This window comes from Exserohilum turcica (genome assembly GCF_000359705.1).
Source record: "Exserohilum turcica Et28A unplaced genomic scaffold SETTUscaffold_11, whole genome shotgun sequence".
Lineage (NCBI taxonomy): Eukaryota > Fungi > Ascomycota > Dothideomycetes > Pleosporales > Pleosporaceae > Exserohilum > Exserohilum turcicum.
Window position 1 is genome coordinate 1429859 of NW_007359926.1, and position 27172 is coordinate 1457030.

At 53.8% G+C, this 27172-nt stretch overlaps 6 protein-coding genes across 6 annotated transcripts; 4 read left to right on the forward strand and 2 right to left on the reverse strand.

The window, feature by feature from the left end:
- Positions 1 to 315: 315 nt before the first annotated feature.
- SETTUDRAFT_25705 (uncharacterized protein) lies at positions 316 to 1836 on the forward strand (the record flags this gene model as incomplete). The annotated part of the gene is made up of 2 exons (XM_008023658.1): positions 316 to 652; positions 704 to 1836. 2 exons carry the CDS (start codon positions 316 to 318, stop codon positions 1834 to 1836), a joined length of 1470 nt encoding a protein of 489 aa, XP_008021849.1.
- A 1231-nt stretch (positions 1837 to 3067) lies between these two features.
- On the forward strand, positions 3068 to 4993 carry SETTUDRAFT_167290 (uncharacterized protein). Its single transcript, XM_008024092.1, has 3 exons — positions 3068 to 3423; positions 3477 to 4148; positions 4202 to 4993. The coding sequence occupies exons 1-3, from the start codon at positions 3295 to 3297 to the stop codon at positions 4541 to 4543; spliced, it is 1143 nt and encodes a 380-aa protein (XP_008022283.1). The 5' UTR covers positions 3068 to 3294; the 3' UTR covers positions 4544 to 4993.
- Positions 4994 to 5907: 914 nt separating this feature from the next.
- SETTUDRAFT_167291 (glycoside hydrolase family 72 protein) lies at positions 5908 to 7879 on the forward strand. Its single transcript, XM_008024093.1, has 3 exons — positions 5908 to 6073; positions 6132 to 6792; positions 6848 to 7879. The coding sequence occupies exons 1-3, from the start codon at positions 5998 to 6000 to the stop codon at positions 7437 to 7439; spliced, it is 1329 nt and encodes a 442-aa protein (XP_008022284.1). The 5' UTR covers positions 5908 to 5997; the 3' UTR covers positions 7440 to 7879.
- A 6601-nt stretch (positions 7880 to 14480) lies between these two features.
- On the reverse strand, positions 14481 to 14980 carry SETTUDRAFT_167292 (uncharacterized protein). Its single transcript, XM_008024094.1, has one exon. It carries the CDS (start codon positions 14864 to 14866, stop codon positions 14678 to 14680), a length of 189 nt encoding a protein of 62 aa, XP_008022285.1. The 5' UTR covers positions 14867 to 14980; the 3' UTR covers positions 14481 to 14677.
- A 419-nt stretch (positions 14981 to 15399) lies between these two features.
- SETTUDRAFT_37080 (uncharacterized protein) lies at positions 15400 to 15783 on the reverse strand (the record flags this gene model as incomplete). Its single annotated transcript, XM_008023716.1, has 1 exon — positions 15400 to 15783. The coding sequence occupies one exon, from the start codon at positions 15781 to 15783 to the stop codon at positions 15400 to 15402; it is 384 nt and encodes a 127-aa protein (XP_008021907.1).
- A 3765-nt stretch (positions 15784 to 19548) lies between these two features.
- Positions 19549 to 22266, forward strand: SETTUDRAFT_159029 (uncharacterized protein; the record flags this gene model as incomplete). The annotated part of the gene is made up of 1 exon (XM_008024095.1): positions 19549 to 22266. One exon carries the CDS (start codon positions 19549 to 19551, stop codon positions 22264 to 22266), a length of 2718 nt encoding a protein of 905 aa, XP_008022286.1.
- Between the last annotated feature and the right edge of the window lie 4906 nt (positions 22267 to 27172).

Genomic DNA, 27172 nt, shown 5'->3' on the forward strand with positions numbered 1-27172 from the left:
CTAACATACCAGTAATGCCAGACCCGATACATGCCACTGTCTTTCGTGGATAAGGCGGTCTGGGAGCGTAACTTGCACGGTTGGCTGGTTCTTTTACTTCATGATGGCAGCGCCACCGTACAGACAAAGACACTATTACTTTAAGCGCTGGCAACCACCAAAAAGTAAGACAAGTCGTAGCAACGACGAAACCAAATCCAAGACTTATTTATACTGGCTTTATCCCCACTATCAAAAGCAGCCACCAGACCAACAGTGCCTCAACACTCCAGCAATCCAGTCCCATGCAGTCGACCTAACCATCCATTTTTAGCAATGGGCATCCTCAACAACCTCGTCATCGCCACCAGCGGCACCCTCCCGCACGACCCCAAGCAGATCCGCTCGTGGATCGAGCGAAACGGCGGGCGCTTCTCCCCGAGCGTCACCCAAGCAGTCACACACATGATTGCCAGCAAAGCAGCCTACAAGCAGCCCACGCCCGCCGTCCAGCAAGCAGCCGACCTCGACATCCCCATTGTGAGCTACGACTGGTTCGACGACTCGCTGCAGGCGCGGCGCAAGCTCGGCGCCAAAAAGTATCTGTGGTCTACGATTCGCAGCGAGAAACGTACGAGGAGAGAACTCAAGCGGCGCGGGGCCGAGTTTGACGGTAAGAAGTTTAGAGAGGGGTGTGCGCGGATTAGGGAATTGACAAAGTCAGGTACGTTGGAAAGTAGTGCTGGTGCTGGTGTCGGTGGTGTAGCTGTTGTTGCGAGCAAGCCCAGAAAGAGTAGGAGTTTCTTCTTCTCCTCTGCGGATTCTGCGCTGAGTATTGCTGCTGCTACTCCTTCGCATACGACGCCTTTTGTCTCGGCGAAGCAGGATCTCCTGCGGAGACGGGCGGAGAGAGACGCAGCAGCTACGCAGGGCCGGAAAGCCGGGCATCATGGTAGCTCAAATGCAACCACTATTTGCAGCTCGTCTGCTGCAACGACGGCGTCTGAGAAACACGCGTCGTCTCCTTCTGCGCTGGGCAATCCTACATATGGTATAAGAGCACAAGCTAAGACTGCCCATTGGAAAGACGAGTACCACTACTACCAGGACGTGACTGGTTTCGAATACAAAATCGTCCTCGTGCGCACCGACTACTCGAGTAATTCCTTTGCGCAGTATCACGTTGGGTTGCTGGAGAGCCACGCGAAACCACATACGTATTGGGCGATTGCGCAGTTCAAGCCTGCCAAAGCTGCGCCGCCGGCCTCGAACGAGGACGAGGAGGGCATCAAGACAGTGACCTTGAGCAACGTAAACGAAGACGGTAGCAGCAATGCTCCTCACCCAGAAGCCACTCGCCTCACCTCGCTCGTTACCAAGCCCGCGCCCACGCCAGAAGCCCCATACATGGGTGAACTCTGCCCGCGAAACAGCAGCTTTGCCGCGGCCTCGAGAGCCTTCCGCCACGCCTTCCGCGACCTTACGCTACTATCGTGGGAAGAGCGCTTTGCTGACGTGGACAAGACGCTGCAGAAAGCACGCGCACAGCATCTCAACATCGAGCCGTTTCTGTACAGCAGACCCAAACCCGGTATGCCGATGGGGCTTTTGCCGCAGGCCGCAGGCATGTTTGTGGGGGAAGCCAGTGGGCTCGAAGCCAGAGGCGATATCGAGGATGGCTATTTCAGGGGCGTGTCTGGGTTACCGGGGATAGAGGCACCTTTGAGTGTGAATGGGACGATTGGGCATTTGTTGGAGAGGGAGAGGCAGGAGAGAGAGAAACAGGAGGAAGAGGAGCGGAAGAGGCTGAAAGGGAAAGGGAGGGGCAAGACTGGGGAGAGGTGGTTATATGGGTGATGGACTGATGGGATGGCTGAACTGAGGATTTGGGCGAAGGATGTTACTCGGTATATGGGATGCGAGGAAAGCCATTGCATACAATTAGGAAGGGTGCTCAACCGGGGTTTGGCCGGTGAGGTGAGAACTACATGAGCCGGAAACCATGTTCTCTATTTGTTCATGGTTTCTGCTGATTTGTGAGCAGTTCGGCAACTCGAAACTCTTTTTTTTTAGTTTTGCTCTCCAAAGTTTCCAGATGCTTGCTAGATTCGGAGTTGACAGGGCCAAGACGTCACGCCGCTGGGTTGGGTACTTCGATTGTGGAATTTCCCAGTTTTCAACTGGATGGGGCTTTATTTTCCTGTATGTATATATGCGGCGGGTTCCTGTCTTTGGCACTTTTAGTTACGTCATTTCTTGAATGGTTCGTCTTTGCCGCTACCACTACCACTACCGCTACTTTGTTCTTTTGGGCGAACGAGAAGAAAAGAAAACAAGGAAAAGAAAGGAGCTAGTGACTAGAGCACACTGGATAGTCGCTCCTCACGGTACCTGATCCGGCGTGCCGGGTTTGCCAAGCGCATAATTGCAGAATGCCTTGTGCAGGATTTGGGGCGCATGCTGCTCAAGATGGTGGTTGCATACGGGGCGAGGTCGTTGAGCGGAAAAGGCAATGCGTAGAAACAAGCTACCTTGTCACGTGGACTGCATCCGCGACATGGTATCCGGGACAGCGTGGGACTACGGCGAGCGTGGAAGGGCGAGATTTCCAGTCAGTCCGCGGGTGGGTGAATGTATGACATAGTGAGAAGGATGAACAAGCACAAGTGCAAGTGCAAGTCGCGGCGAGGTGCGGATCAGGGTCTCGTGACTGAGTGTCAGGATTACGTCACGGGCCAGGGCCTTGGCGTCTCGGCACAGGACGGATGCGTGCAGCAAACATCACGGACACGAACACTGAGGATGGCCGTCTGTTATGTTATGGCAGAAAGACTAATTGGCGATGCGCGTCGCCGCACAAAGCGTATCAGCATGCCGTGTCTCGGTAAAGCGCATGTGCATGCTCCGTCACGATCAGCCAGATGTTGCTAGCCGCAAAAGGCTGAGTTGCGAGAGACATGGGTCGGGCGCTGGCCCGTCCGGGTCTCATTGGTGACGTGAGGCCTTCGCGGCTCGGAAGCCTGGGCTTGTTCAACAGGGTCTTGCAGCCATGCAATTTCCCTTCTCCACCCACCTCAAAACAAGGTCGCGACGAGCTCCAGAGAATTGCTATTGCGCGCGCTCCGAACTGCTTGACCAGGTCGCAGCCAAAGCCCCAGCTGCTAGCCTCGGCTTTTGGAAGAATTGCATCGCAGCCAAGCTCCCGCGCCGTCAGCGCATTGTTTCCGTAGCTTCCGCGGCTGCTCTCCAAGCTCCACTACGGCAGCCCGAAACCATCGCTCCTCCACTACTCAGCTATCCCAGCACATCTCCGACATGTCACAGAATTACCAGCAATACGGCGGAAACCCCTACGGTCAGGCCGAGGAGGGATACGGCGCGCAGTCCAACCCGTACGGTGGTGGCGGCGCCGGCTATGGCTCGTCCAATCCGTATGGCGGAGGTGTAAGCAGTTGCCTTGCCGTCGATAGCTTCATGAGACTGATGCGACAGCGCAGTATGACGAGCAGCAGCAGCAGCAGCCGCAGCCGCAGCCGCACCTCAATCCCCCGGCGCCGCTCCAGCGCCATGGCGAGTCCAACTATTCGCAGCCGTCGCAATACTCGCAAGGTGGCGCCTTGAGCACTACCAACTCGCATGCGCAAAATGTCCCTCACACCGATGTGCCCATGAACAGCTTGCCGGCACAGGACAACGCGAACCCAGGCCTGGAGGCGCCCGGGCCCAAGCCTCTTAGCCGAGAGGACTTCTTCGCGCGCATTGAGGGCACCAAGCAGCGCATCGGCCAGCTGACGGCGGATATCCAGGCCATTGCCAACGTTCACCAGCGCATGCTCTCGTCGCCCGACAACCGCTCCAGCGCCGAACTCGAGAGCATCGTCACCAACACGCAGATCAGGAACACGCAAATCAAGGACGAGATCAAGTTTCTGGAAAGAGATGCCGCGCGTGACCCCAATGACAGGACAAAGAGGTCTCAGGTTGAGGCGCTCAAGCGGACGTTCAAGAGCCAGCTCGAAGACTTCCAGCGCGAGGAGGCCGACTACTCCAAGAGGTACCGTGAGGCGATTGGGCGGCAGTACCGCATCATCAACCCGGATGCTACGGATGCCGAGGTTGAAGAAGTCGCAAATGCAGACCTGGGCGATGAGGGTATTTTCACGCAAGCCGTACGTGTAGACGAAGATGCGCATTGAAACAAACATGACTGACAGGCCCGTAGCTCAAGTCGAACCGCAGCGGCCAAGCAGCCAGCGTTCTCGGCGCCGTGCGCGCACGTCACAACGACATTCAGCGCATTGAAAAGACAATGAGCGAGCTTGCTCTGCTCTTCACGCAGCTCAATGAGCAAGTCATGTACCAGGAACCGCAAATACAGCAAACGGAGCAGCAGACTGTCCAGGTCCGAGACGACACGGAGAATGCCAACAAGCAGCTGGACGAGGGCATCAAGTCGGCGAGGCGCGCAAGAAAACTGAAATGGTGGATCTTGCTGACGGTCGTGGCCATTCTCTGCGTCATCGCCCTGGTACTGGGACTGTACTTTGGGCTGAAGAACAACTAGGTCGTGGGCGGTGGAGTAATGATGTGTATGGCTGGCTACCATGTAATGGCTGTGATGCAGGGCGGGTATGATGCGAACACGGATATGTATATGGGAAAAGGTAATGTCTCGTCATGTGTTGAAGTGTTTTTTCTTCTTCTTCTTCTTCTTCTTCTTCTTCTTCTTCTTCTTCTTAGCAGGAGTAGTAATCCGGGGTTGCTCACGTGGCAGCAACCAATGTGTATATGGGACGTGGGCAGAAGGATGCAGACTAGCGTTGAAATCTTGGCAGAATGCAGTAGCTCGTAAACAAGCCTTTTAGCCCAGGTTGGGGGCGATCCAGGATGTCGTAATGCGCTCGCTAGCAGGGCCTGGACTGGCCATGTACATGTAAGTACGAGGCGCTGTCGATAGACCAACACGTCGTGTGCAGCTACAGTAGGGTAGCAGTAGCCAGATGCAAGCCTCAAACTGCTCACTCATGGCGCGCTTTCGTGCTCCGCTATTGGCAAGCGCCTATGTAGGCAGTGCAGGGAGGCCGGGGGAAGTGATACGGGCGCATATCTCAGCACCCAGTAAAGTTACCGTTACAGTTGGCGAAGGACCGATTGGCGTCTGTGGTGTCGGCATGTGGCACGCACCCTTGGGTGGAATCGCCACGGCGGATGGCGCAGGCGCAGTCACAGTCGTATGGCTGGCGCATAGCAGAAGGCATGTCGTCATGCCGTCATGTCGCCCAATCTCAGAGTCTGCCCGTCGAGCGTGCGCTAATTTCGGCAGGGTGACGGCGATGGGGACGGAGCGGGACCACGACGGAGGCGTGATTCGGATCGTCGCTGCAGACCGGTGGGCGGGCAGCGGGAGCAGCCAAAGCAGCGAGGGATGGGCAGGCCGACGCGTGTCGCAGCGAGCGGAACGGGTGTGTCGGTGTCGTGGGCGTGTCGTGTGGTGTGGCATGGGGGGCAGTTGATCCAAGGCGGCGGCGGCGTGTCTTGGAAGAGCTTGCCGGGGCGCCTGGCCAACGCTTGTGTGGGCCTTGGCGCCTTACTCAGGGGTTGGCGTCTTCGCTGCCTCTGATCCGCCGCCCCAGCCGCCAATCAGCGCCCCAGGCCCGGCCTGCCTCCAAATTTGGACGCGTCGCCTCCCTGGGGCTCCCCCCAGCCCTAGCCTGTTTCCGATGCCCTCATTTTTCCCTTGATAATCAGCCCTCCCGGCATGCTCCTTCACTCTCGTCCGCCGCGCCTGTTGCTTCTTCTGCCTCACCTTTTGTTGCCCTTTGCCCTAATCCCATCGCAACTTCGTACGCTCGTTTCAACGGGAGTTGCTGCTTCCTTGCTGGCCCGCACTCTTCTCCCTGCACTCGTTTGCCTCCCTCTTGACTTGACCACACCCCCCCAAAAAACCCTCAGCTGTAATTCTTCTCGCTTCCCACGCACAACTCGCTCGCCATGAAGACCCACGTCCTTGTTGCCGCCATGGCCGCCTCTGCTGCCGCCTCGCCCTCGCCCGTCCAGAAGCGCGCCATCACCCCCATCACTGTCAAGGGCAATGGTACGTTTCCCCCCGTTGGCCATTGACAAACGCAGTCGCAGTTACTGACCGGCTCCAGCTTTCTGGGCTGGCAATGAGCGCTTCTACGTCCGCGGTGTTGACTACCAGCCCGGCGGTTCCGCCAAAGCCGCCGACCCCATTGCCGACGCAGATGGTTGCAAGCGCGACATTGCAGAGTTCAAGAAGCTCGGCATCAACACCGTCCGTGTCTACACGGTGGACAACAGTGCTAACCACGACACGTGCATGGGTCTCCTCGCCGACGCTGGTATCTACCTGGCTCTCGACGTCAACACGCCCAAGTACTCGCTCAACCGTGCCCAGCCCCAGAAGTCGTACAACAAGGTCTACCTGCAGAGTCTCTTCGCCACCGTCGAGATGTTCGCCAAGTACGACAACACCCTGTTGTTCTTCTCGGGTAACGAGGTCATCAACGACGACAAGACGACCGACTGTGCTCCCTATGTCAAGGCTGTCACTCGTGACCTCAAGTCTTACATCAACGCCCGTGGCCTTCGCCAGATCCCCGTCGGTTACTCTGCTGCCGATGTCGAGTCTAACCGCTACGAGATGGCCGCCTACATGAACTGCGGTGACAACTCTACCCGCAGTGACTTCTTCGCCTTCAACGACTACTCGTGGTGTGACCCCTCTTCTTTCACCACTTCCGGTTGGGACAACAAGGTCAAGAAGTTCTCCAACTACAGCCTCCCCATTTTGTAAGTCTCGGGTGCATCTAAATACCCCCCACGCCCCCACACTAACGCTTCGCAGCCTGTCTGAGTTTGGTTGCAACACCAACAAGCGTACTTTTGAGGAAATCAAGACCCTCTACAGCAGCCAGATGACTTCGGTCTACAGCGGTGGTCTCGTCTACGAGTACTCGCAGGAAAGCTCAAACTACGGCCTTGTCGAGATTGACAACGGCCAGGTCAAGGAGCTCGCCGACTTCCAGGCCCTCAAGAGCGCCTACTCCGGCACCCCCTCTCCCCAGGGCGACGGCGGCTACCGCGCCTCCGGCTCGCCTTCTGAGTGCCCCACGCAGTCCAGCACCTGGGACGTCACCCTCAAGGCCGACCAGCTTCCTGCCATTCCTTCCGGTGCCTCTGACTACTTCAAGAACGGTGCCGGCAAGGGCCCTGGTCTCACCGGTGACGGTTCCCAGGAGGCCGGTTCGTCCGAGTCCAACATTGCCGACGCTGGTAACGGTGCCGTCACCACTGGTGGTGTAAGCCCCAGCGGCACCAGCACCCCCAAGAAGGGCGCTGCTTCGTCTGTCCGCCCCATGGACTTTAGCCTTGCTCCTCTGGTCGCTGGTGCCGTTGTCCTCGCTTCCTCGCTCTTCGGCGGTGCTCTTATCCTGTAAGATAGGCCTCGTTAATCCAGGATTCGTGTGTGTGTGTGTGTAGTGCCTCTTTCTATTCCCCTCCCTCCCTTTTCCTCCACTTCCAACAACATCTGAGCCCATCGGGGGGTCATCCCCGTAAAGACGGTGGTCTCGCATCACTGTTCATGCAACGACCCAGTGCGGGCAACGTTCGATCTGGGATTAGACACACGGACTACTTGTTTCTTGCTTTCTTTCTTTCTTTTCTGTCAAAACCATGTTCGGTCTAAAGCGAGGCAAAATCTTTTTCTACTTTTTTTTGTTAAACCCCAAGCTAGATACTAGTTAGAGAGAGTTTTATACATACGCTTGCCCGAGAGAGAGACAGACAAGGGGCGAGAAATTTTGATTGGCGAAAACTTCTTCTTCTTCTTTTTTGTCTTTTCTCTTTCAAGAAAGAATAACGTGCTTGTTCCGCCCTTCACACACACATCCTTAACCTAACCTAACCTAACCCAAGTACCCGTGATTTATTGCTTCTTCTTCTTCTTCTTCTTTTTTTTTTGCATCATGTCTTTCTTTCACTTTGTCGAGTTTTATTCCCGCACTTTTTGTCATGGCAAGAAAATATAAGAGCAATAGTCTAGAGAGAGAGAGAGAGAGAGAAAGAAAAAAAAATGGATAAAATTTGAATTTGACTATGATGGTGATGATAATGATGGTGAACGTGAGGTTATTTTATTGTTGTTGATGTTGTTGTGGTTGTTGTTGTTGCTGCTGGGTGTATACTTTGGTGAGTGTAGTTGGCACGTGGCTATACAATGTTAATCAAAAAAGCAATGGAAAAAGAACAGCGGGCACCAGGCACTTCACATCACAGACGATAGACACATGTTTATCCACACTAACATAACCATTGATTGCATCTATCAGATTTCAAACACACCACCCATGCCAACGCGCACATCAACAAGGTCTGGTCTCCACCCCTTGAACTGCACCAGCCCCCTCTTGACCTCGCGCACTCTCTCGAGCCTGTTCTTCGCCTCCTCTTCCTGCGCCCGTCTAAACGCATCCTCGTCAATCTCAAACTCGTCAAGACTGCCGAGGCTCTCTTGTCTTGGCTTGGGCTTGTTGGCCGCGTCGCTTCGTCTATGCGCAGGCGTCTGGCCAGTGAAGGCCGAAATGCCGGATTGGATCACGTCCTGGAACGACGAGTGCGTGCGGTTGGGTGGGTGTTGGCGGGACGGTGCTCCAGAAAGGTCAATGTCATCGAAGCTGTTGGGATTGTTGTAGGGGTCGGCTTGGTCGTCAATCGATGGTTGCATGTCGCGGCGGCGGTCGCGCCACACACCGCGGCGAAGCTCAAAGTTTTCTTCCTCGAGCTCGCGGACTTTGGCAAGGAGACGGTCACGCTCCTCATCCAAGAGCTCTTGCACGCTTGAATCTTCGATAGAGCCAAGATCAGCTTTTCGGCGACGCTGCTCTGCTTCTCTAAGACGTGCGTTTTCATTGCTGAGTCCTGTTATGCGGGTTCGCATCTCGGTAGCTTCGCGCTCAATCTTCTTGTGTTCCTGCAGGCGCGCCTGGTTCCTCGCGTCATTGTCGCGATGTAGCTGTGTTAAAGTCTCAATCTTCTTCTCCAGCAACTCAGCCCGAGAGACCGAGTCTGATGCCTTGCGATTGGCAGTGCCCAGCTCAGCCTCTAGTTGCGCAATGCGAGTCTGCGCAGAGTCACGGTCTGATCCATCCTTTTCTGCCTGATCGCCAGCCTTGTCCAAACTGGCCTTGAGCTCCTGCAGCTCAGTTTTTGTCGAGCTAGCCTCCTGCTCTGCCTTTTCCACTGCACTTTCCAGGCTTGTAATCTTTGACTGAAGCTCGTTGTTCTTGTTTGTTTGTTCCGACAATTGTCTGTTGAGATTTGAAATCTCTAGCTCAAGCGATTCAATGGTTGCAGACTTTGACGCAACTTGCGCATTCAGGTCGTCAATGGATGCGCTCTGACTCGGGGACGCAGTCGAAGTGCGGCGTATGGATTTGTTGCTTTGCGATTGCGCCTGTGAGAGTTGTCTTTTGAGTGATTCGACTTCTTCTTTCTGCACCAGAGGTCAGCGGCTTGTCCGGAAACTTGCACGAGCCATGAGCACTTACCAATTTGTCGGCCTCCTTGCCTTTCTCAACCGCTAGAGCGACATCTTCCCTGCTTTCTCGAAGCTCTTCCAGCTCTTCTTCGCCCTTCTTCCACCTGTTTGCATTCTCCTCTACTTCACTTGCTAACCTCTTATTTTCCTTCTCCAACTCTTCAATCCTCTGTGCTTGTTCTCGGTAGACTTCACTCGTGACCCCGACGCCCGGCGACAAAGGACTATTAGCAGCTCCTGAGCGGTAGAATGATTCTGATCTTTGTCGCGACTCGACGGCAACCGAGAGTTTACGACCATGCGATTGTTTGGGCACATTCAACTCTGAGGGCTCCTCGTCTTCCTCGTCTTCCTCAGCTGGGGGTGGCGGTACACTGGTGGCCTCTATAGGTTCAGGTGCGACTTGTTCGGACTTGTCGTCGGTACTCGTTGCTTCGGTCGTCTCGGTCGTTGCTTCGGTCGACGCCTCGGCTTCAGCGGGAGCCTCAGTCTTTTCCTCTTTCTTCTTTCCGCCTTTCTTCGCTTTCTGTTTCTTTAATTGTTCATACTATTACGTATGGTTAGCCATTATGTTTCTTAAGTCATAGTTGGAGTCAGTCGCTGCAAGAGCATGAAACCGCGTTTACAAGTTGTGACCATGATGATCCACTACCAAGTGTAACAATTAGCAGGGAGGGATACATACGCGTTTCTTGGCTGCCGCAATCTTCTCCGCCTTCTCTTTGTCTTCGTCAGCCATGTTGTGCTAGGTTTGAAATCCTTGGTTCAGCGATTGGTGAGTAGTCGCGTAGCTGAATGTGGGGGAGGCTTGCTCCAGGGCTCGATGATGCCAACTTGCGCCGCAGATTGCGCTAGCACGTATATAGACTAGTGGCACAACCCATGAACAGCCACTCTATCGCATTCACCATATGGTTGGATAAACGAAGAGGTTTAGGGTTTTCGTGTGAATCAGAAAAGAGGCCAACAAAGCAGCTTGCTCTCTTCAATTCATGTCTGTGCGATAGAAGTATCTGTGACTACATTATCATATGTACAAAGATAGAGTCAATCAGTTGTTTAAGACGTGTATCTCATATTCGAAAGATCTCAGATTTCTTTCTACAAAATAGTTCGCTGGGTTAGAGGGAAGCGCTGCAATTGAAGGTAAAGAATTGCCGTCACTACTTCGTATATCTTTCTTTCATTCGTTAATACCATCTGCAACAACTTAGATCCTACAGCAATCTACTCAACAACAGCAATCATGTCAAACAGGCATCCCAAACATGTGTCTATCAAATTCCTCACTATTCCCGCGGAGCATCCACGTCTATAAGAAGACGCCACCAGCGCACATTATTTGCAACATTGGAACAACAATTCCATGATATTAGCACGGTGATTAACTAGATTCCAATGCTATAATTAAGTTAACTAGTACTAGCCACAGACTTGAATAATTACATGCTGCTTGAGCCTGCTGAATAACAACAAATACGCTTATTCCTCCAATCCCTCCAAGTCACCCTGTACTGCCCGAAATATGTCCTTCATCTCCAAGTACAGCTTTGGATTTGGAAAACCCTCCATCTCTCATATGACCAGGAAACACCTTCCTGCGTAATCCATGAACGTAAGAAACATGCTGTGTGTAGTAAGTCGTAAATCTAGCTTTCAGCAGTCGCGAGGAAATCTGTTTTGTCAGAAAATCAGGTCTTTGTTGAGTAGTGCCAAGTCTCCACTCCACTGCTCTTCATAATTCCAATATTCAAATTGAGTTTGGTCCTTCTGTGGGGCGCAACAGTCGGTTTGTAAACGGGACTAACCAGCTCAGAATATCCTTTTTCTTTTGCACTTTCAGGCCAGCCCTGCTGGTCGCTCTCTTCTAGGAAGAGCGGGCTATCTCCTTTCTTGCACTTTTTTAAGAACGGTCTCTGGTGCTAGTCCAGGCCTGATCCATCTCTAAAGAACGCATTAAAAAAGCCAGGTACACCGACGTGTACATGTCCCAGCTCCTCCTTCAGCACATTGTCAATATATCTGCGGTACCCCGACGAGTTCGCGAAGCTGCTCGTATTGATAGCCATGGGTATTTGCGGTGAAGACAAAACGTGGCGAAGAGAAACGTGTGATGTAGGCGGCGATAGCAAGAGAAGGCTGCCGCTGGACACAATACCTAGGTATAAGCGTAGACCAAGCAGGTTTAGCACGACGTCGTCACGCTCACCAAGCATTATTTGCGCATTGATTGTATGTTTCCATGAGTGATTTCAAAGAGATGATGCAGCCAATATTAGGATGTTTGTCTTATGCAGCTCTAATGCGCTGGGAAATTCGCCGTGTTAGCACGTCGAAATCACTCATATCATCAAGTATACAATCCGACATACTCTTTCCCTCAGAGATATTGAAGATATTGCTCAACTCTTCAGTTTACATAGCAAGAGATATCAGTTAAAGAACATATTTTCACATTTCCAATATCTAAACATAGCACAAGCAGCTTCAAGATAACTACTTAGTCGACGGGCTCGGGAACTGTTTTACTTGCAACAAGCCTAGACACTGGGGTCATTCAAGAGCTGTTGCAACAGCTCACTTCGTCTACCCAGATCATAGAACTACCTACAAATGGTATCTCAATGCCTACTAGGAATCTATCAGGTGTGATTCACTATACACTATGAGCGACAGCATATTATCCAGCTTTCTCTCTATCCATATCGTCTCAGCCGTCCGCCCTTCCAGCATGCCATTCCATGGTGATTTCCCAGCAATCGGCTGATGAAACAAGTCACCATCATCAGAAGAAGAAGAATGATGTGTTTGGATGACGATACGACTTTTTTTTGCTTGAGAACTAGAAAGAGAGCTTAGAAAACGAACTTTGACTGCACCGACTCAAACATAACCAGCGTCGATATTTCTCACTGAAAAAAAAAGTAATCTAACTCTACCCATGGCTGAACGCGCACGCAAAATAGTCGAAGAGAAATATAATTCGTACTTAGCTATGTGTGTGTGTATACATGTATGCATCACTTCAACCGCACATTACTTAGTACTGATGAGAAAACAGCATCACCGTCAGCTTTTATCACGACCATGTTCCTACTACATACATCACAGCAGGAACCTTCGCATATCATGACCATACCATTTGAAGACAAGCACAAAGCCCTTGGAGAGAAGAGACGAAATCTGCTCCAACAACGACTTTCTCTCCCCCCCCCCCCTCTCTTTCACGCACGCATACTCAGCCCCCTCCCCCACCAAAACCAGCTTAAATAACAGCCAGCAAAGTTCCCAGGGGACCACCTACCTACCTACCTACCTACCCCTCAGTCCCCCCCCCCTCTCAGCCCCTCAACCCCTCACACCCCCCACCCCCTGGGCCCCCCCTCATCCCTTTGTCCCCCTCCCTCGTCTAGCACCACAGGCTAGACCCCACTTGAACGAGACTAATCGTCACAGCACAAGTGCAAGTGCAAGGCTGAACTGGCGCTTGGACGCGCGGCCCCCTCGAAGCCTCACACTAAGCAATAGGCTACTTACGCGCATAGTGTAGTAGTAGTAGATTAGTAGTATTGGTATTGGTAGTGGTACAGCGCAGTAAGCTTGGCACTACATACTCAGCGCTAGCACACTAGCATTAGTTGTTATTTTTCTGGGAACAAGAATGAGAACAGTACCGTTATTTTCCGCGAGTATTACCATACACTTACGCGAGGATGAGTATGGATCCGACAACGACTCCAAACAAAGGGATAAGTGCATAAACAGATTGATGGATACAATGTGTCGTTTTGACTAAACCCCCTGCGTGCAATGCTATATTCCAGTGTGATGTGATCTGCCGAATCTCAGATACCTTTATCCATCACACACACACACACACATATATACCCATGTGCTGCTAGCCCCCTTCACCCTACAGCCAGATTGTTGAGGCGTTACATGCAAGGATCATGTGGCCATGTATGTTGTAAGTTTTGCATGCATGTCAGTCAGCCAAAAAAGGTGCAAGTTGTCCGAAAAAACCTGAAACTGGCATAGTTTGTGAAGGGGAGGGATTAGAAGGATAGGGTTCCTAGGAATTTAATCAGTAACCCCCTTCCCTCCCCGACCCAAGTATTAAGTTTTATATATAGGGTTAAAGGGCAGAATAAGAAAAAGGGCGGCAAGTGTACCGATAGGTTTGTTTGGGAAATGTAAAAAAAAACGTAAGAAGATATGCATTGTTTCTTATTTGATTCCATTTTCTTTATTGGTTCCAAATCTTCGTAAAGCAGAAGAGAAGGCAGTTGCGGATCCGTGGTGAGTTGAGCGAGGCAACGCTATCAGTTTACCATCAGCTCACACTGGGCCTGGTTATCGGTAGCTTCGAACCAAAGGCAGCTACCGTGACAACGAATATGATAACAACGCCGCCGTCACTTCCACGGACGTCCTGTTCCAGGCTGACTGGCGCTGGCGGCCTGACTCGAGCCTTGATAGGCGCGCGAGCATGCAGCTGATGAACCCGGGAACGGGCGACAGATGATGCGTTAGCGCTTCCCGACATGGAGCTATGACTTGCTGCATATGCATGGCGTCTGTAAGTGTACTTGCTTGTGAGGTGACTCGCAGGCTGCCATGGCTAGGCCTGCACGGCAGTCAAGATACAGCAGTTGGTGGCGTTTCGCCTAGGCTCAGGAACGCGTCTCGTCTCATCTCGTCTCGAGCTGCTGATTTCTACCGAGCATGGAGCCAGTCTTGTGTTATGGACGTCAGCAAGGTTGTTGGTCGCAGCGCTGTCGTGAGTGACTTGATGGGAAGCGTGACAGCGACGTGCATAAACTTGCCGCGCTGCAACACTTGTCAAGCCTTGGAGTGACGATCAGGCGTCTTGCAGCTGTCGGGCCAATTGGCGGTGGTTATGCCGACATATCCATTGTTGGATATCGTCTTGTGGGTTGTTATCCACCATGACGTACAAATAAAGTTGCCTGTTGCGCAGTCGACAGAGTTGGCGCTACTGTACTTTTGCCACGCGGAGGTATGTAAACTCTGCTTCTACCGAGCATTCAAGGCTTTTGATGATGAGGTGCGATTGGCTTCGGCTATACTAGCCCAGCCATACGTTTATTCCTGGAGGCTTTGAGCGAGGTGGACTCACGCGACGGTCCCAAGGGACGCCTCGTTGGGTCTGTCGATCGAAGATTGTCGCGAGGGGCCAAGGGGCCCAATGACAGACGACGGCAAACCAACGTGAGAAATAGACTCGAGTTGGCGCGCACTAAACAAAAACGTCGATAATTGAGAGTCACCTACGTGTACACTTACTGCCTGGGGGTAGGACATGATGGGTCCGTATATGGTTGGGAAGTCTTTGCCCAACACGGAACCAGTGTACGTAATTGCGGGTTATCGATATGTCGTTACGTAGGGTAGGTCAATGTCAAAGTATGGTGCTGGCTGTGGGGAGCTATCCGAGGGTCTGGCCAGTATCCCCTTACGTAGGTGTACATGTAGGGTAGTGTATGAGCTCTAGTCATGGGCGCACGTTCGCTAGGGTATAGTGTAAGTGTAAGTGTACGAGGGATCGGGGGCTGCAAGGGGCCTCTGCAAAAATGTTGACGTGGTGCTTGGCTTGGCTGAGGTCTAGGGGATTCAGCTGTTGCCGCAGCGACAATCAGCCCATTGGGGCACTGAAGCCGTTGTCTCTGTGAGTCTGGAGCTGGCGGGCGATGGGGCGTGGTTTCAGGCGCGGTGGCTACATGTGGGGTAGAGCATCTGGTTCGTCCGGGGAAAAGATGGCCTAGGCCTGAAGCAGGTGAGCAGCAGGACGGAGCCAGCATAGGGCGACGAACCACGGGCGATCATGGGCATGGCACCTAGCCGAGTGGTTCCCAGGTTGACGAGGTGTTTTTTCTGTTGGGACGGAGCGTGCGGCTCTGCGGGCCTCGACAGCACAGGAGCGGTGCGGGCAGATGGTTGGCGGACGAGGGCATTGCAGCATTGGGAGTACAGCTCGGTGTAGTAGTATAGGCAGCGATTTGCTTGGTCGCGCAGATTGCGAGAGGCCGGCGGCGCAACGCAATCTCGCAGAATTTGCTCATTCGTAGTGCGACGGGCGCCGGAGCCATGACAGCGAAGGCGGCGGCGGCGAACAGGCTGGTGATGGGAAAGAAGGAAATAGGACAAAAGAAGAAGAAAAGCGAAAGCAGCAGCGCGCGCGGGGGGCTCGGATCGCAGGCGCGGCCGTGGGGGGCAGCCATGTGGACAGAGGGGAGGGTCAGGTGGCCGGGCAGGGAAGGCGCAGCGGTGGCTACGCGGCTGCCATTGGCCAGGCCGGCCACCCAGCCCGTGGCGCTTCCCCCTTTCGGCAAGCCGGCACAGCAAGAGGCGGAAATTGGCAATCTCGCTCGTCCTCAGGCATCCAAACAGCACGTGAAACGAAATTCGCAATTTGTAGCGTGTGCCAGTGTAGAAGAAGAGAGCAGATCTCTGTCTCAACGTATCGCCGCCCTGCCCACGACTGGCCGACTGTTGCCGCCCTGCCCGGCACGTTGGCCGGCGCGCGCGACGTTTTTTGTCCCCCCCCTGAGACAAGCACGAGCTGCGAGTTTGGTAGCGGAGGGCAGCTACTACCGACACCAAGTACCGTCGGCCGGCACGGCGTGAGAGGCTGGCTGACTGGATCAGGATGGATGGTGGGTGGATGGTGGTCTCTAGACGCGTCTGCGGCCGTGGCAGTGCACTGCTAAGCTCGCCCTACTTTTTGACTTTCAACACTGCCACTGCCACTGCCACTGCCACTGCCGGCAAAAAGCACGTTTGCGCGGCCGGGCGCTGACGTAGATCCATGGGGTGAGGAGTGAGCATTACGATGTGTACGTGGTGTTTGTGCTAATTGCTGCCACATGTTGGATGGCCTGGCAGCGAACGGCCCGTCATGTCACGTCGGCTAGGCCTATTCGGGCGGGCTGGCAACCGCCCGTCCGAGCGTGGCTTGGCAATGACTGCTTGCGTGCCAAAACGGCCGCACCGGGTGGAGCGCTCGAAATGAAGATGCACAAAATCCACGGGGCCATTCTCGGCCGCTTGCGTCGAGAATAGACAGACCCTGGAGATCATCCAGATGATGCAAAGAGCGGGCACGGGAGACATGGTACTCCATGTTCATGACGTCGGAGACCAGCAGTGGCAGCCAATTTGACAAGACACCAAACACGTCCCGAGCGCAGCACCAGTGCAAGCGAAGCCCCATGGCTACTCCCGCACGCAGGTGCGCAAACGGGCGCGGCCATTTGGGGAGTTATTGTAGACACGACAGAGTCGCCGCGCCCCAATGGCCATGCAGGGACGGGACCCTGTGTATGTGCGCAGGCGGCTAAGCATGAAAAAAAAAATTCGTACTTATGTAATTAATACTGGAAACATTGGAGCGGAGACAAACAGGGCCACGTATATAATATGGAGTGGTATGTAATAGGATGTATTAGGGTGTACCCACGAACGCCAGGTCGTGGTGCTTGGTGTGGGGGGGTGCGAGACACGGATGCGTGTCAGGCATGATGCGGCCATTTTCATGTACAGTAGGCTACGACTATGCGCGCGGCGGTGCTGCAGAGCGCGTATGTATATATGTGCGTGTGTGTGTGTGTGTGTATATACGCAGAGAGGCAGCCGTTGTTCGGCATCCAGGCTTGGTTGGGGCGCATGCTCCGTGTGGGCACATGGACATAGACGGCTGCTGCTACTCCCAGCACGACTACTACGACATGGCCACAGTAGATGCTATTACATGGAAGACCCCGCGGCGGGCTGCAACGCGACGCTGGGCGTGTGGTGGCCAAGACGGCGGTGGCGGGCGTGATATGGCATGACATGGCAAACCAAACAGACTTTGCTTCTCCCTCGACGTCAGCCTTGGAGTGGCAGGCTCGCAGCGCGCAGCTCCCGCTTCTCCGCATTTCGTCTACCATGGCTATTTATGGGTGGCCAGGACGGGCTTCAGTCAGACTTCAAAGGGGCATAGCGAGGCGCCGCGGCCCCTGCATGGCACTGGCATCAAACACGTCGGGGGCAGCCTGGTGATCCGGGCTGCATATCGAATCTGCGCTTGGCTGCCTGTCTGGGACGGCGGCGAGCACCCCCACCGCGACCGCGCACGGTGAAACATTGAGCGTCTATGGTTGAGTCTCGAGGCCAAACACGCCCACGCCCACGCTCACACGCACGCACACGCACACGCACACGCACACGCACACTCAGGCTGGCCCACGCCCGCCACGCCCGCCCGTTGCACCGCCACGCCTGCCGCCGCCCTGCCAGCGACTGCGACCAGACTGCGACGGCCACTGCACTGCGACACCACCGCCGTGGAGAGGCGTCGGCTGGCGGCATGCAGCCAAGACCGTCTACACGTCGACATGGATCCATGTCGACGTGCGCATGTACGTCTATGTACTATACAGGCAGGCGGGCAGGCGGGCAGGCGGGCAGGCAGGCAGGGCAAGCCGACGCGGGCGGTTGCTTGCAGCGCATATGTGCAGACGGCCGTGTCGAGAGGCCGTGAGAGCGTGAGAGCGACGGTACGAGGGCGAGCACCGTGTTTCGCGCCGATGCAGCGGACAGACTGACGTTGCAAGAGCCGCATCCACCCGGCTCGTCCTGCTCCTGCTCCTGCTCTTGCTCGCCCTCCTCTCTTCCGACTCTTCTCCGACTCGTCCCCCTCGTCCCCAGTCAAGTGACGCAGTTGTCGTGTGGTGCCTTGGTCGAAACCAGCTTTGGGTGCTGGCACGGCAAACTGCCACACGGCGCTAGCCAAGTTTCCCTATCGCTCTCGCCGGCCGTGGTCAGGCTTGGCTAGCCGAGACGAACTGTTCCATCGTGGGTTTGCCGGCCATCGAGTGCCCAAGAGGGCCGACTGGGCCCGTCATGTGCGTCGCCATCAGCCATCAGCCATCAGCCCTCTGCCACCCGCACACGCACACGCACACGCACCGGCCCAGGCACGCCCGGCAGATAGCCAGGGCAGCGCGCCAGCCAGCGCAGCATAGTGGTAGCGAGCGCAGAGCAGCGCAGCGCAGCGACGGCGGCGGGTGCAATATGTGCTGCCTCGACCGGGCCCACACGCAGCCAGGCAAAACAAAGTACCGACAGCCTGCGGCGGGCTGGCGGGCAGACGGGCAGCCTGGCGGGCAGCGCGTCCCAGCTCGAGTGGCCCAGGAGCGAAATGAAGAGGGAGCCAGCGATTAGCATGGGCAAAAGCCACGAGCTGGGGATCCCTGTCCCCCGCACGGGCCTGCTCCCACTAGCGCGCACCCAACCTGGGCAGGAACCACCGACAAAAGCGACGAGTTGCCCAGGTGCCCGTCTCTCACCCACTCCGCCTATTCATCGTCAACACCTCCCCGCCATCCTCGCCGCGCCCTCTCGACCCCCCCTCCCCCCTCCCCTCCCTGGAGCCCATTGTCGCTACTCACATCCCAATTGAGGCGACTCTAGGCATCTGTCCGCTCCTTTCCCCCCGTCGTTCCTTAATTTCTTGGGTGTACTGGCTTCACTCTGTCCAACCGCTCGCATACCTAGCTGCCTTCCGCCTACCGATCCTCTCTCAATCACCACCGCAAACACCAACACCCACAACCATAACAACAACACCCAAAAAACCCTCACCGCCTTCTTCTCACGCCATACTGTACGCGCACCACCTGCCTCGCGTCACGTTTCGCATCGCCCTGCAATCTTGTACTGACCGTTGCGCGTCAGTAGTAATCGCGCCTCCACCCGTACCTCGACGGCGCTTGTTTCGTCTCACGCCCGTTGTGCCAGTGTCTGTAGCACCTCGACACTTGGCTTCGTCCAACCACAGTGCGCCCTGCTGGATCCTGCAACCTGCTCCCGGAATCCACGCTGCCAATCCTGCCTGCACGCCAACCACCGTCCTGCGCGTCCGTTGGCGACACCATCCCTAATTTCGTCAAGCCTCATTACCGCACACGGTTGCGTCAGCAACGCCAGCCAGCTCCTCCAGCATGGCTCAGACCGCCATGCCACGGCACCGCGCTACACAGTCGCAGTCTGGCATTGGCTCGCCCCTGTACCAGCGCCGACAGCACCCAAATGCCGGGCCCGTTGAGCTTATCCCCAACCCAGAGTTTTCGTTTCCCATGCGAGGCCCAGATATGCCCCCTTCAAATCCCATACCTATCAACCCACGCCCAATGTCACTGCAAGCCTATCCCACCGGCCGCCGAGGGTCCATGCCGCACCACCGACAAAAATCCATCAACGCACTGCCAGACTTTTCCTTCAATCCGGCCGGCACGTCCAAGCCAGCCAGGGAATCACCCCCACATTCGCCAAACACGCTGGCGGTGCCCGGCTCGCCCTCAAAGCCCTCGCATGGACACAAGCGAGGAGGAAGCGAATTCATCGGTGGCGACGTCCGGCCCGGAGGTACTGCGTTGATGAGCAGCAGCCCGACCAAGGGCGACGATGCTCTGCCTGCACCAAGCGCCACCCTGCGACCAGGTCCGCCACCTGGCCGCCGTGGACACGCCCACCGCCGTTCAGGTGCCATTTCTTCGCACGACCTCACATCAATTATGAGCCCTCCTGCTCCCGCAACAACCGGCAGTGCACCTAGCACGCCCTCCGAGGGCAATCACTTTGCCCTTGGCCACAAGTTCAACAGGTCCATTTCCCAACCATCGCTGCGCCAGCACAGATCAGAAGATGATCCTACGCGGCCCCCGTCCAGAGCCCGGGTCACATTCTCTGATAGAATCGAGACCATCCGTCCACTCTCAACAATCTCGTCCGAGACAGAACGCTCCTTGTCTACATTCCGTGGACACTCTGCCGCGAACAGCCTGTCATCAATCGTAAGCGGCAGTGGCCCGGTACCTCCTCGGCTCGGACGGCCCACGCTGAACACAGTTCCGGATGAGGATCGACCCAGCACAGCCGGCATGGTTTTGGACAAGTTTATCAGCGGCAACATGAACGCCGAGGTGCCTGAGCGCAAACGACCCGTATCTGCCGTCTCGCCAATGTCACCTGCAGCCCCCACCGTCCCATCCCCCGCTCCCAAAGTGCAGGCCAAACGACGGAGCCTCTTCCACAAGGACCCCCGCCAAGGCAATGACTCGGTGCCGACTCTTCCTACCAGCGCCTCGGACCCAGCGCTCTCAAAGCCTTTTGACACGGCTTCAGCCTCACCGGCGGCTGACAAGGATGAATCACCAAAGACGCCCAAAAAGCCAAAATCTGCCTCGCGCAAGGGCAGCCACAAGCCTCGCAAAGTCAAGTCCTGGGCAAACTCCATCATCACTCGCAAGGGAAAGCACAGCAAGCGATCCAAGATGCGCTCGCCAACGCCACCGCCCACCAGCATGGTTGTTGATGGCAATGGCGAAGATTCGGATGAGTCGGAAGAAATCGACTTTGAGCCAAACTTTGATGACGATACCACCGTCACGATTGTGTCGCCCACCGACGACTCTGGAGCCCAACCCAAATTGGACACCAACTATACATCTTTGGAACCTCGTCCGTTGCAGCGTGTTGATTCTGACATCATGAGCCCAGTGATTGATTTGGACGCAGCGCTCGGACCCTTCAACACTCCCAACGGGACCGCGCCCCGATCCAATCAGCGTGGCTTTTCGGCACATCGACGAGCCATGCACAGCGCCAACGGTATGTCGCCCTCGCACCGAAGGACAGAGAGTGCGCCCGAACTGGTTCCCTTTGAGAATCGATCGTCAGCAATCGCAAACGCTTCGCCCATGGACGACGTCTTTGAGGAGGAGGAGCCCGAAGACGAACTGACGCTCCCCACAAAAGACGCGAAACCCGAAGCAACTGGCGCAGAGGCTGAAGAGCCAAAGGTTTCGGTAGTGGAAACAGATTCCGAACAAGAAGGGCCTGGCATCAAGTGGAACTTTAGTGACGGACTTGGCTTCAACGGAACACCAAAGGCACGCAAAGTCGTTTCAGTAGAGCCCATCTCGCCCCGAGCAACCCCGCCTGCGGAACAAGGAAGCGACAAGGACCAGCTGTCAACACAAAAGTCCGAACCAGTGGAAGTGGTGGAAGACTACGAGGAACCCCGAACATCATCTCTCACACATTCTTCAGACTCCACAGTCACTGCTCAGCCCACCGAAGACTCTCCCAAGCAGCGCCAGCCCGTCATGAATCTGACGCTTCCACTTCATCAGCAGAGTCTGATGACGCCCGACACCATTGCGTCGTCTTTCTCGTCACCAGACTATGGATCCAGCCAGCTTTCGTTCGACACTGGACGTGGAGGCACCGCATCTTCGTCCATGACTGACTACCCAGTGATGCCATCGCCTCGCTTTGGCGAGCCTGGCCCAGAGGTTCGCATCTCGACCGAGGTGCCATCTTTGACATCTTCAAGGTCGACCATGACGAGTGGCATGATGCAGAATGCCTTCCCACTTGTCAGCCCACGCCGGTTTGGTGAACGCACATCATCCTTGTCTTCGGATCCTAGTGATATGGAGTCCCGTCGTCGTAAGCGGTCCAGCATCGCTAGCCTGTCTCGTTTGATGGGAACCTCGTCGTCGAACAGTGAGCGCAGCAAGCTCTCCATTGAGCAGCGTCCACAGTCGGAACATCGCGAGCCGTGTCGAGACAAGAAGAAAAAGAACAGCAACTTTGGGAGCAGACTAAAACGGTTCTTCCAGCACACGAGGGAGTCTTCTCCATCGAAAACCTGAAACCATACGTATGTGATTTGGCACCATCACCTCTTGTGCGTCTTCGCCCTACAACCCACCAGCAACCCGCGGCTGCTTCCCTGTAACTGTCGCCGGATACCACGATTTTACGGCTTCGCTCGAATGAGCCCAAACACCTTTCCTCTCGCATGACCACGGAGTTTACCAGCGAATGATTATCTAATGGCGCATAGCAAACCTGTGATGCATGCATACGCGAACCGGACTTTTTATTTCCTTTTCTCTACTCTCCTTGACTGCGGCATATTTTCCTTGATGAACACTTTGGAGGACTGGAATCTAGGCATCCTGTGATTGGCATTTGGTGCATGAAACTGAGCTATCTATGGGTACTTTGACCGGCTTTCTCTTTTCCTTTTTTTTGGCGGCGGCTTATGTTCACCGCCCTCGACTCTCGTTAAAAAAAATTTCCTTGCATTTCCTAGTGTATCGATGGATATGGGCTTGGTTTTACCGCCTTATTCGGTAGCAACAGACTGCAAGTTTGGCAGATACGGCACGACGGATCTCTTTATTTTCTCCACAATCATTTTATGAACTAGCAACTATACACCGAGAGGCACGCGTAGTGCGTTGGGGTGACAGTTTGCAGGGGGAGCATGTAGGTTGACATGGAAAGGTAAATCTTGATAGGTGATCTTGTACCCTGAACTTGAAGGAAACTTAGCTAGTGGATTGGGCTGAATGATAGAGCTGCAGTCTTGAACCAACAAATCAATCAAACTCTGTATATCTCAAAACACTCTTCTCCAAACATGCAATGTGTGTAGTATAGAGACACGCTTTCATCCGGACCAGCATAGGTAGGATGGAAACCTTTTACTCCGGTGCAATTTGTCCTCGACACAAAGTGTAGTAGGATCCATGGCAATGGGCATGGGCATGGGGGGGGGGGGCGCAGCTTATCGTTATCGCAACCCGCTATATTGCTATCAGTGCCCATACTTACATAGCCAAGGGGGGGGTGGATGGTTCCCGCAAGTTTAAAATGAGCGATCGTCCTCGTTCCGCTGTCACATTTTGTTCGCATGCGTGTATTCAGCCTGTCGCCCGCGCCCCGGTTGGTTCCCTTTTGCAAACGAGGGCCAGTGCTTCCAATGTAATACGCACTAGACTCCCCAAGAAAAGCGCCGTTGTTGCTTTGCACCCCCTCTCTCTCTCTCTCTTGCGCTTGTTGTTGCTCCGCCTCCCGCCTCCCCCCCCCCACCCACGAGCCGTTGGCCAGTGTCTTTCCCCCTCCCCCCCTCCCTCTCTCTCTCACCCCCCCCAAATCCTAAGGGCCCCCGTGATCCGAGCGAGCCACCAGCCTGAGCGTGCGTGCATGCGTTCTTTTTTTCTTTTCTTCTTCTTGGATCCTTCAATAATCCTGCTCGCCCCCCCCCCTTGTTTTTACTTACTCGACTTGTTTTCCAAACCACGCCTCTCTCTCCTCGGACTTCAGAGCACGAAGGAGCTTGCGTGTGTGTGTGTGTGTGTGTGTGTGCGTGAAATAGAGGCACGGGAAACTCCAGATAAGAGTATCCCTTGCATTATGTTTCCTTCATTTTGTGTCAAAATGAAAATGTAGTATATATTCCGCGCGCAAACATATTAGTTATCTTGTCCTTTTTTTGGGTCTGCCGGATGCGAAGTAGGGGGCATATATGGATGGATGGATGGATGCCTCAGCAATAGCGGACATTATGGCAGGTGGGTACGTAAGGTAAAAGGGGGGAGGGGGATGGTGGGAACGGAGACAAACTAAAACAAACCTCTCACCGAACCGAACCGAACCGTTTTTGTTTTTACCCCGTTTCCCCTCCCCTAAGATAAAGGGTCTCCTAACATTGCCATTGTATTATCATGTTTCAAATCCGTGTCCAATCAATATCCCATCGCTTTTATGTGCTATATAATAGTCCGTTGGCGGGATATAGCCCGCCCCCCCCCCTCAACCCCGGTTCCCAGATATTCCTTCGATCCATCTAATAGTGGCATCTTTCTTTTTTGGGGCGCTTTCCGTCTTGCAAACTGGATTATAGATGTGTGTATGTGTGTGTGTGTGTGTGCATTCTGTGCATACGGGTATGGATATGTATGCCTACGTAAGTACACCGTGTACACACAGACATGGGTAGAATTGTCTAAGCCCCATTCCTTCTTTCTTTCTTTCACGCTTTAACCATATACATACTATACGCTATAAGTCAGGAAAAGGAACCACTGCAAAAATTACAAGGGTCCTCTCTCTCTCTCTCTCCCGCGCACAAGCATCCCACTCGACCGCATGTCGTTCCCGCGTAGGTAATCCACTTTTGTCTTTTTTTTTTCTCCCGCTCTTGTCCGTTTTCTGGTTTCTGGGCTCTCTCTCTCTTATTCTTGCCGTTTTCCGTCTTTTTTTCTCTCTCACGCTTCTCCCGTCCATCGTGTCTTCCCGTGCATCGTGTGTTCCTGTTTCGATGAGGGATTCTGGAACCAAGGGGCGCGCCTCCCGCGATTCATGCGGTCAGCAGCTACGTACCTCTCCCCCCCCCCCTTGTCTTGTTCTGTCTTGTCTTGTCTTGCGTTCCGTTCGATTTTATTTCTGTGCTTTCTTTTTTTTGGTGTGTGTATGGTGTGTATGTCCATGGATGGATGGATGGATGGATGGATGGATGAATGGATAGGTAGGTAGGTAGATAGCCGCTGCTACATCCATACATCCATATCTACATGCAGGGATACAGTGGCATGATAGCCATATACAGGGCGTTACTTTACTTGGCACGTACTGTACATGTGCAAGGATCACCATCATCATCGCCATCGTCATCACTGTCGTTGCCATCGACTCCTCCCGCTCCAAACCATGACATGTAATGGTATCCCGGCCGACCATATGGTGAAACACGCCGATTGATTAAAAGCGTACCTGCAGCTGCATCGGCGCATTTTGGCGAGCGCGGCGCGGCACGGCAAGCGCCCAACCAGCCAGGGCGGCTTAGTTTCCTCTTTTTTTTTAGAGAGGGGGGGAGCGGGGTGGTCATTCCTCATATCGCGTGTACTTGGATGTATGTATATGTGGTGTTTGTTATGATTTGTTCATTCTAAGCTGTGCCTTGGCGCGCGCGACCTTCTTCTTCTTCGTCTTCATTTTTTCTTGCTTCGGTGTACGGCGCTTACTTGGTGAGCGAACCACTCATAGAGGCGTTGATATAAACAAACAGAGAAAACTGGTTTGTTTGTGTGTTTTGTTTTGGTTGTTTGCTTTTTCCTTTGCTTTCAGCCGAGGTCGTACACGTAAGTACACGTTCCGTACCGTACCCACGTATTCGGAGCGAGACAGGCCGCGGCGCGACTCGGAGTCTGACTGACTCTGACTTCTGACTCTTGTAACGGCTGCCAATATTGGTTCCACGGGACGGGTAGTGTGCACGTTTTATTTTGGGGCGTGCTGTGCAGACGGCTTGCTTACATGGACTATTGTTTTGGCTTGGACATGGTGGGCTGTGTGGGCTGGGCTGCACAAGTCGAGGGTGCATAATAGATACGGTTGTGCGTGTTGTACTTTGCGCGCACGTCCATGTTTGCACAGAGCTTCTTCCTTTTGTTTTTCTTTGTTTACTTGCCAAGTTGTGGAAGTCGTGTGAGTGTGTGAATAGTTGATTGCTTTTTGTCCGTTGATATGCGCGCAATATGGCCAAGCATGCATGTTTGCATGTCCTGTGGTGAATCTGAATGCCCGAGTTTTGTTTCGCAACCATATAACACTAGAGTTTTCTATCTGGGTTGAGGACGCGATACTGTCGTTAGGCTCACTGAGCAGAATGGACATGTCAAGAGGGTCACATCAAGTCCCTGACCCATTAAACGTCAATCTAGACATGTGAATTGATCAACTAGACGTGACTGAAGTGTCAGCACCATGTTCCGTTCGTATCCTCCAATTTACACGCAGACATGTGAGGTGGTGTCATGTCAGGGACTGGTAGCACCCATGTGCAACCTACAATGAGCGTTATAACTATTGTTCGCTGCAAACTTCTTGCTAGGCGTTGTCTCTCTCAATCTATGCTACCAGAATCATTTTGCGAATACACGTAAAGGCTGTTCATTCCAACAATGGAAATTGTGTCGTGAAGGTACCTGTTGCCGGCATTAGTGGGATGTTGTGTTGGGGACTACAATCGCTCTTGGGTCAAGATGAATGAAATAGACTGTAGCTATCTATCTTTTAGCTGCTTTATCATATGACTCATATGTAGTTTATGAATATATTTGCATACAGGAAATTGCTGTATTGATATTGGTATACATGCTTTGCGGGTACAGTAACCATATACTCAATGAGCTTATTTATTACAGTACGGCGACCTTCTAACTTCTGTCTAATATCCATTTCCCTCTTCGTCCAGTCATTGATGTGGGGGAGCGTAAGTGGATGTTTCTTGAAGAACAGAAATCTTTAGATCGGAAAGGGTACGAGAAATACCTAGAAAGGAATGTAGTACTTTTGAGTGATGACTAGACTACTTTTCTAGAAGGGCCATCGTCTAGAGAGGCTTGATTCATGTACTCTAGGCGTATGAAAGGAGGCAGTGATATGTGAGTGAATGTTAACACGTGAAGTATCTCTTGAAGTTGCTACATTACTACCGCAGATGCAAGTTGAATGAAGAGCAAGTCCCTTCACATTCACCTCTTCGCATTATAGTATCCCAAGGTCACATTCTTATACAGAATCAATGTCTCAGTCACAGTTCACTTGCTCGTGATGTCAAAGCTACTTGAATACACTCCAAGCCCGTTATTCCCTTCACCACCCCGCCAAGCCGACAAACAACCGGGCTCAAGGTCTCTCATGGTGAATATCAGACGCGACCCACACACACTCTAGTACAGCGCTATCCAAAGTGCAATATTTACG

Coding starts and splice junctions, on each gene's coding strand:
- SETTUDRAFT_167292 (XM_008024094.1), bottom strand. CDS start 14,866: ATGTCCTACCCCCAGGCAGTAAGTGTACACGTAGGTGACTCTCAATTA.
- SETTUDRAFT_167291 (XM_008024093.1), top strand. CDS start 5,998: ATGGCCGCCTCTGCTGCCGCCTCGCCCTCGCCCGTCCAGAAGCGCGCC. Junction 6,074..6,131: donor CATCACTGTCAAGGGCAATG/GTACGTTTCCCC, acceptor GACCGGCTCCAG/CTTTCTGGGCTGGCAATGAG. Junction 6,793..6,847: donor AACTACAGCCTCCCCATTTT/GTAAGTCTCGGG, acceptor AACGCTTCGCAG/CCTGTCTGAGTTTGGTTGCA.
- SETTUDRAFT_167290 (XM_008024092.1), top strand. CDS start 3,295: ATGTCACAGAATTACCAGCAATACGGCGGAAACCCCTACGGTCAGGCC. Junction 3,424..3,476: donor CCAATCCGTATGGCGGAGGT/GTAAGCAGTTGC, acceptor GCGACAGCGCAG/TATGACGAGCAGCAGCAGCA. Junction 4,149..4,201: donor AGGGTATTTTCACGCAAGCC/GTACGTGTAGAC, acceptor ACAGGCCCGTAG/CTCAAGTCGAACCGCAGCGG.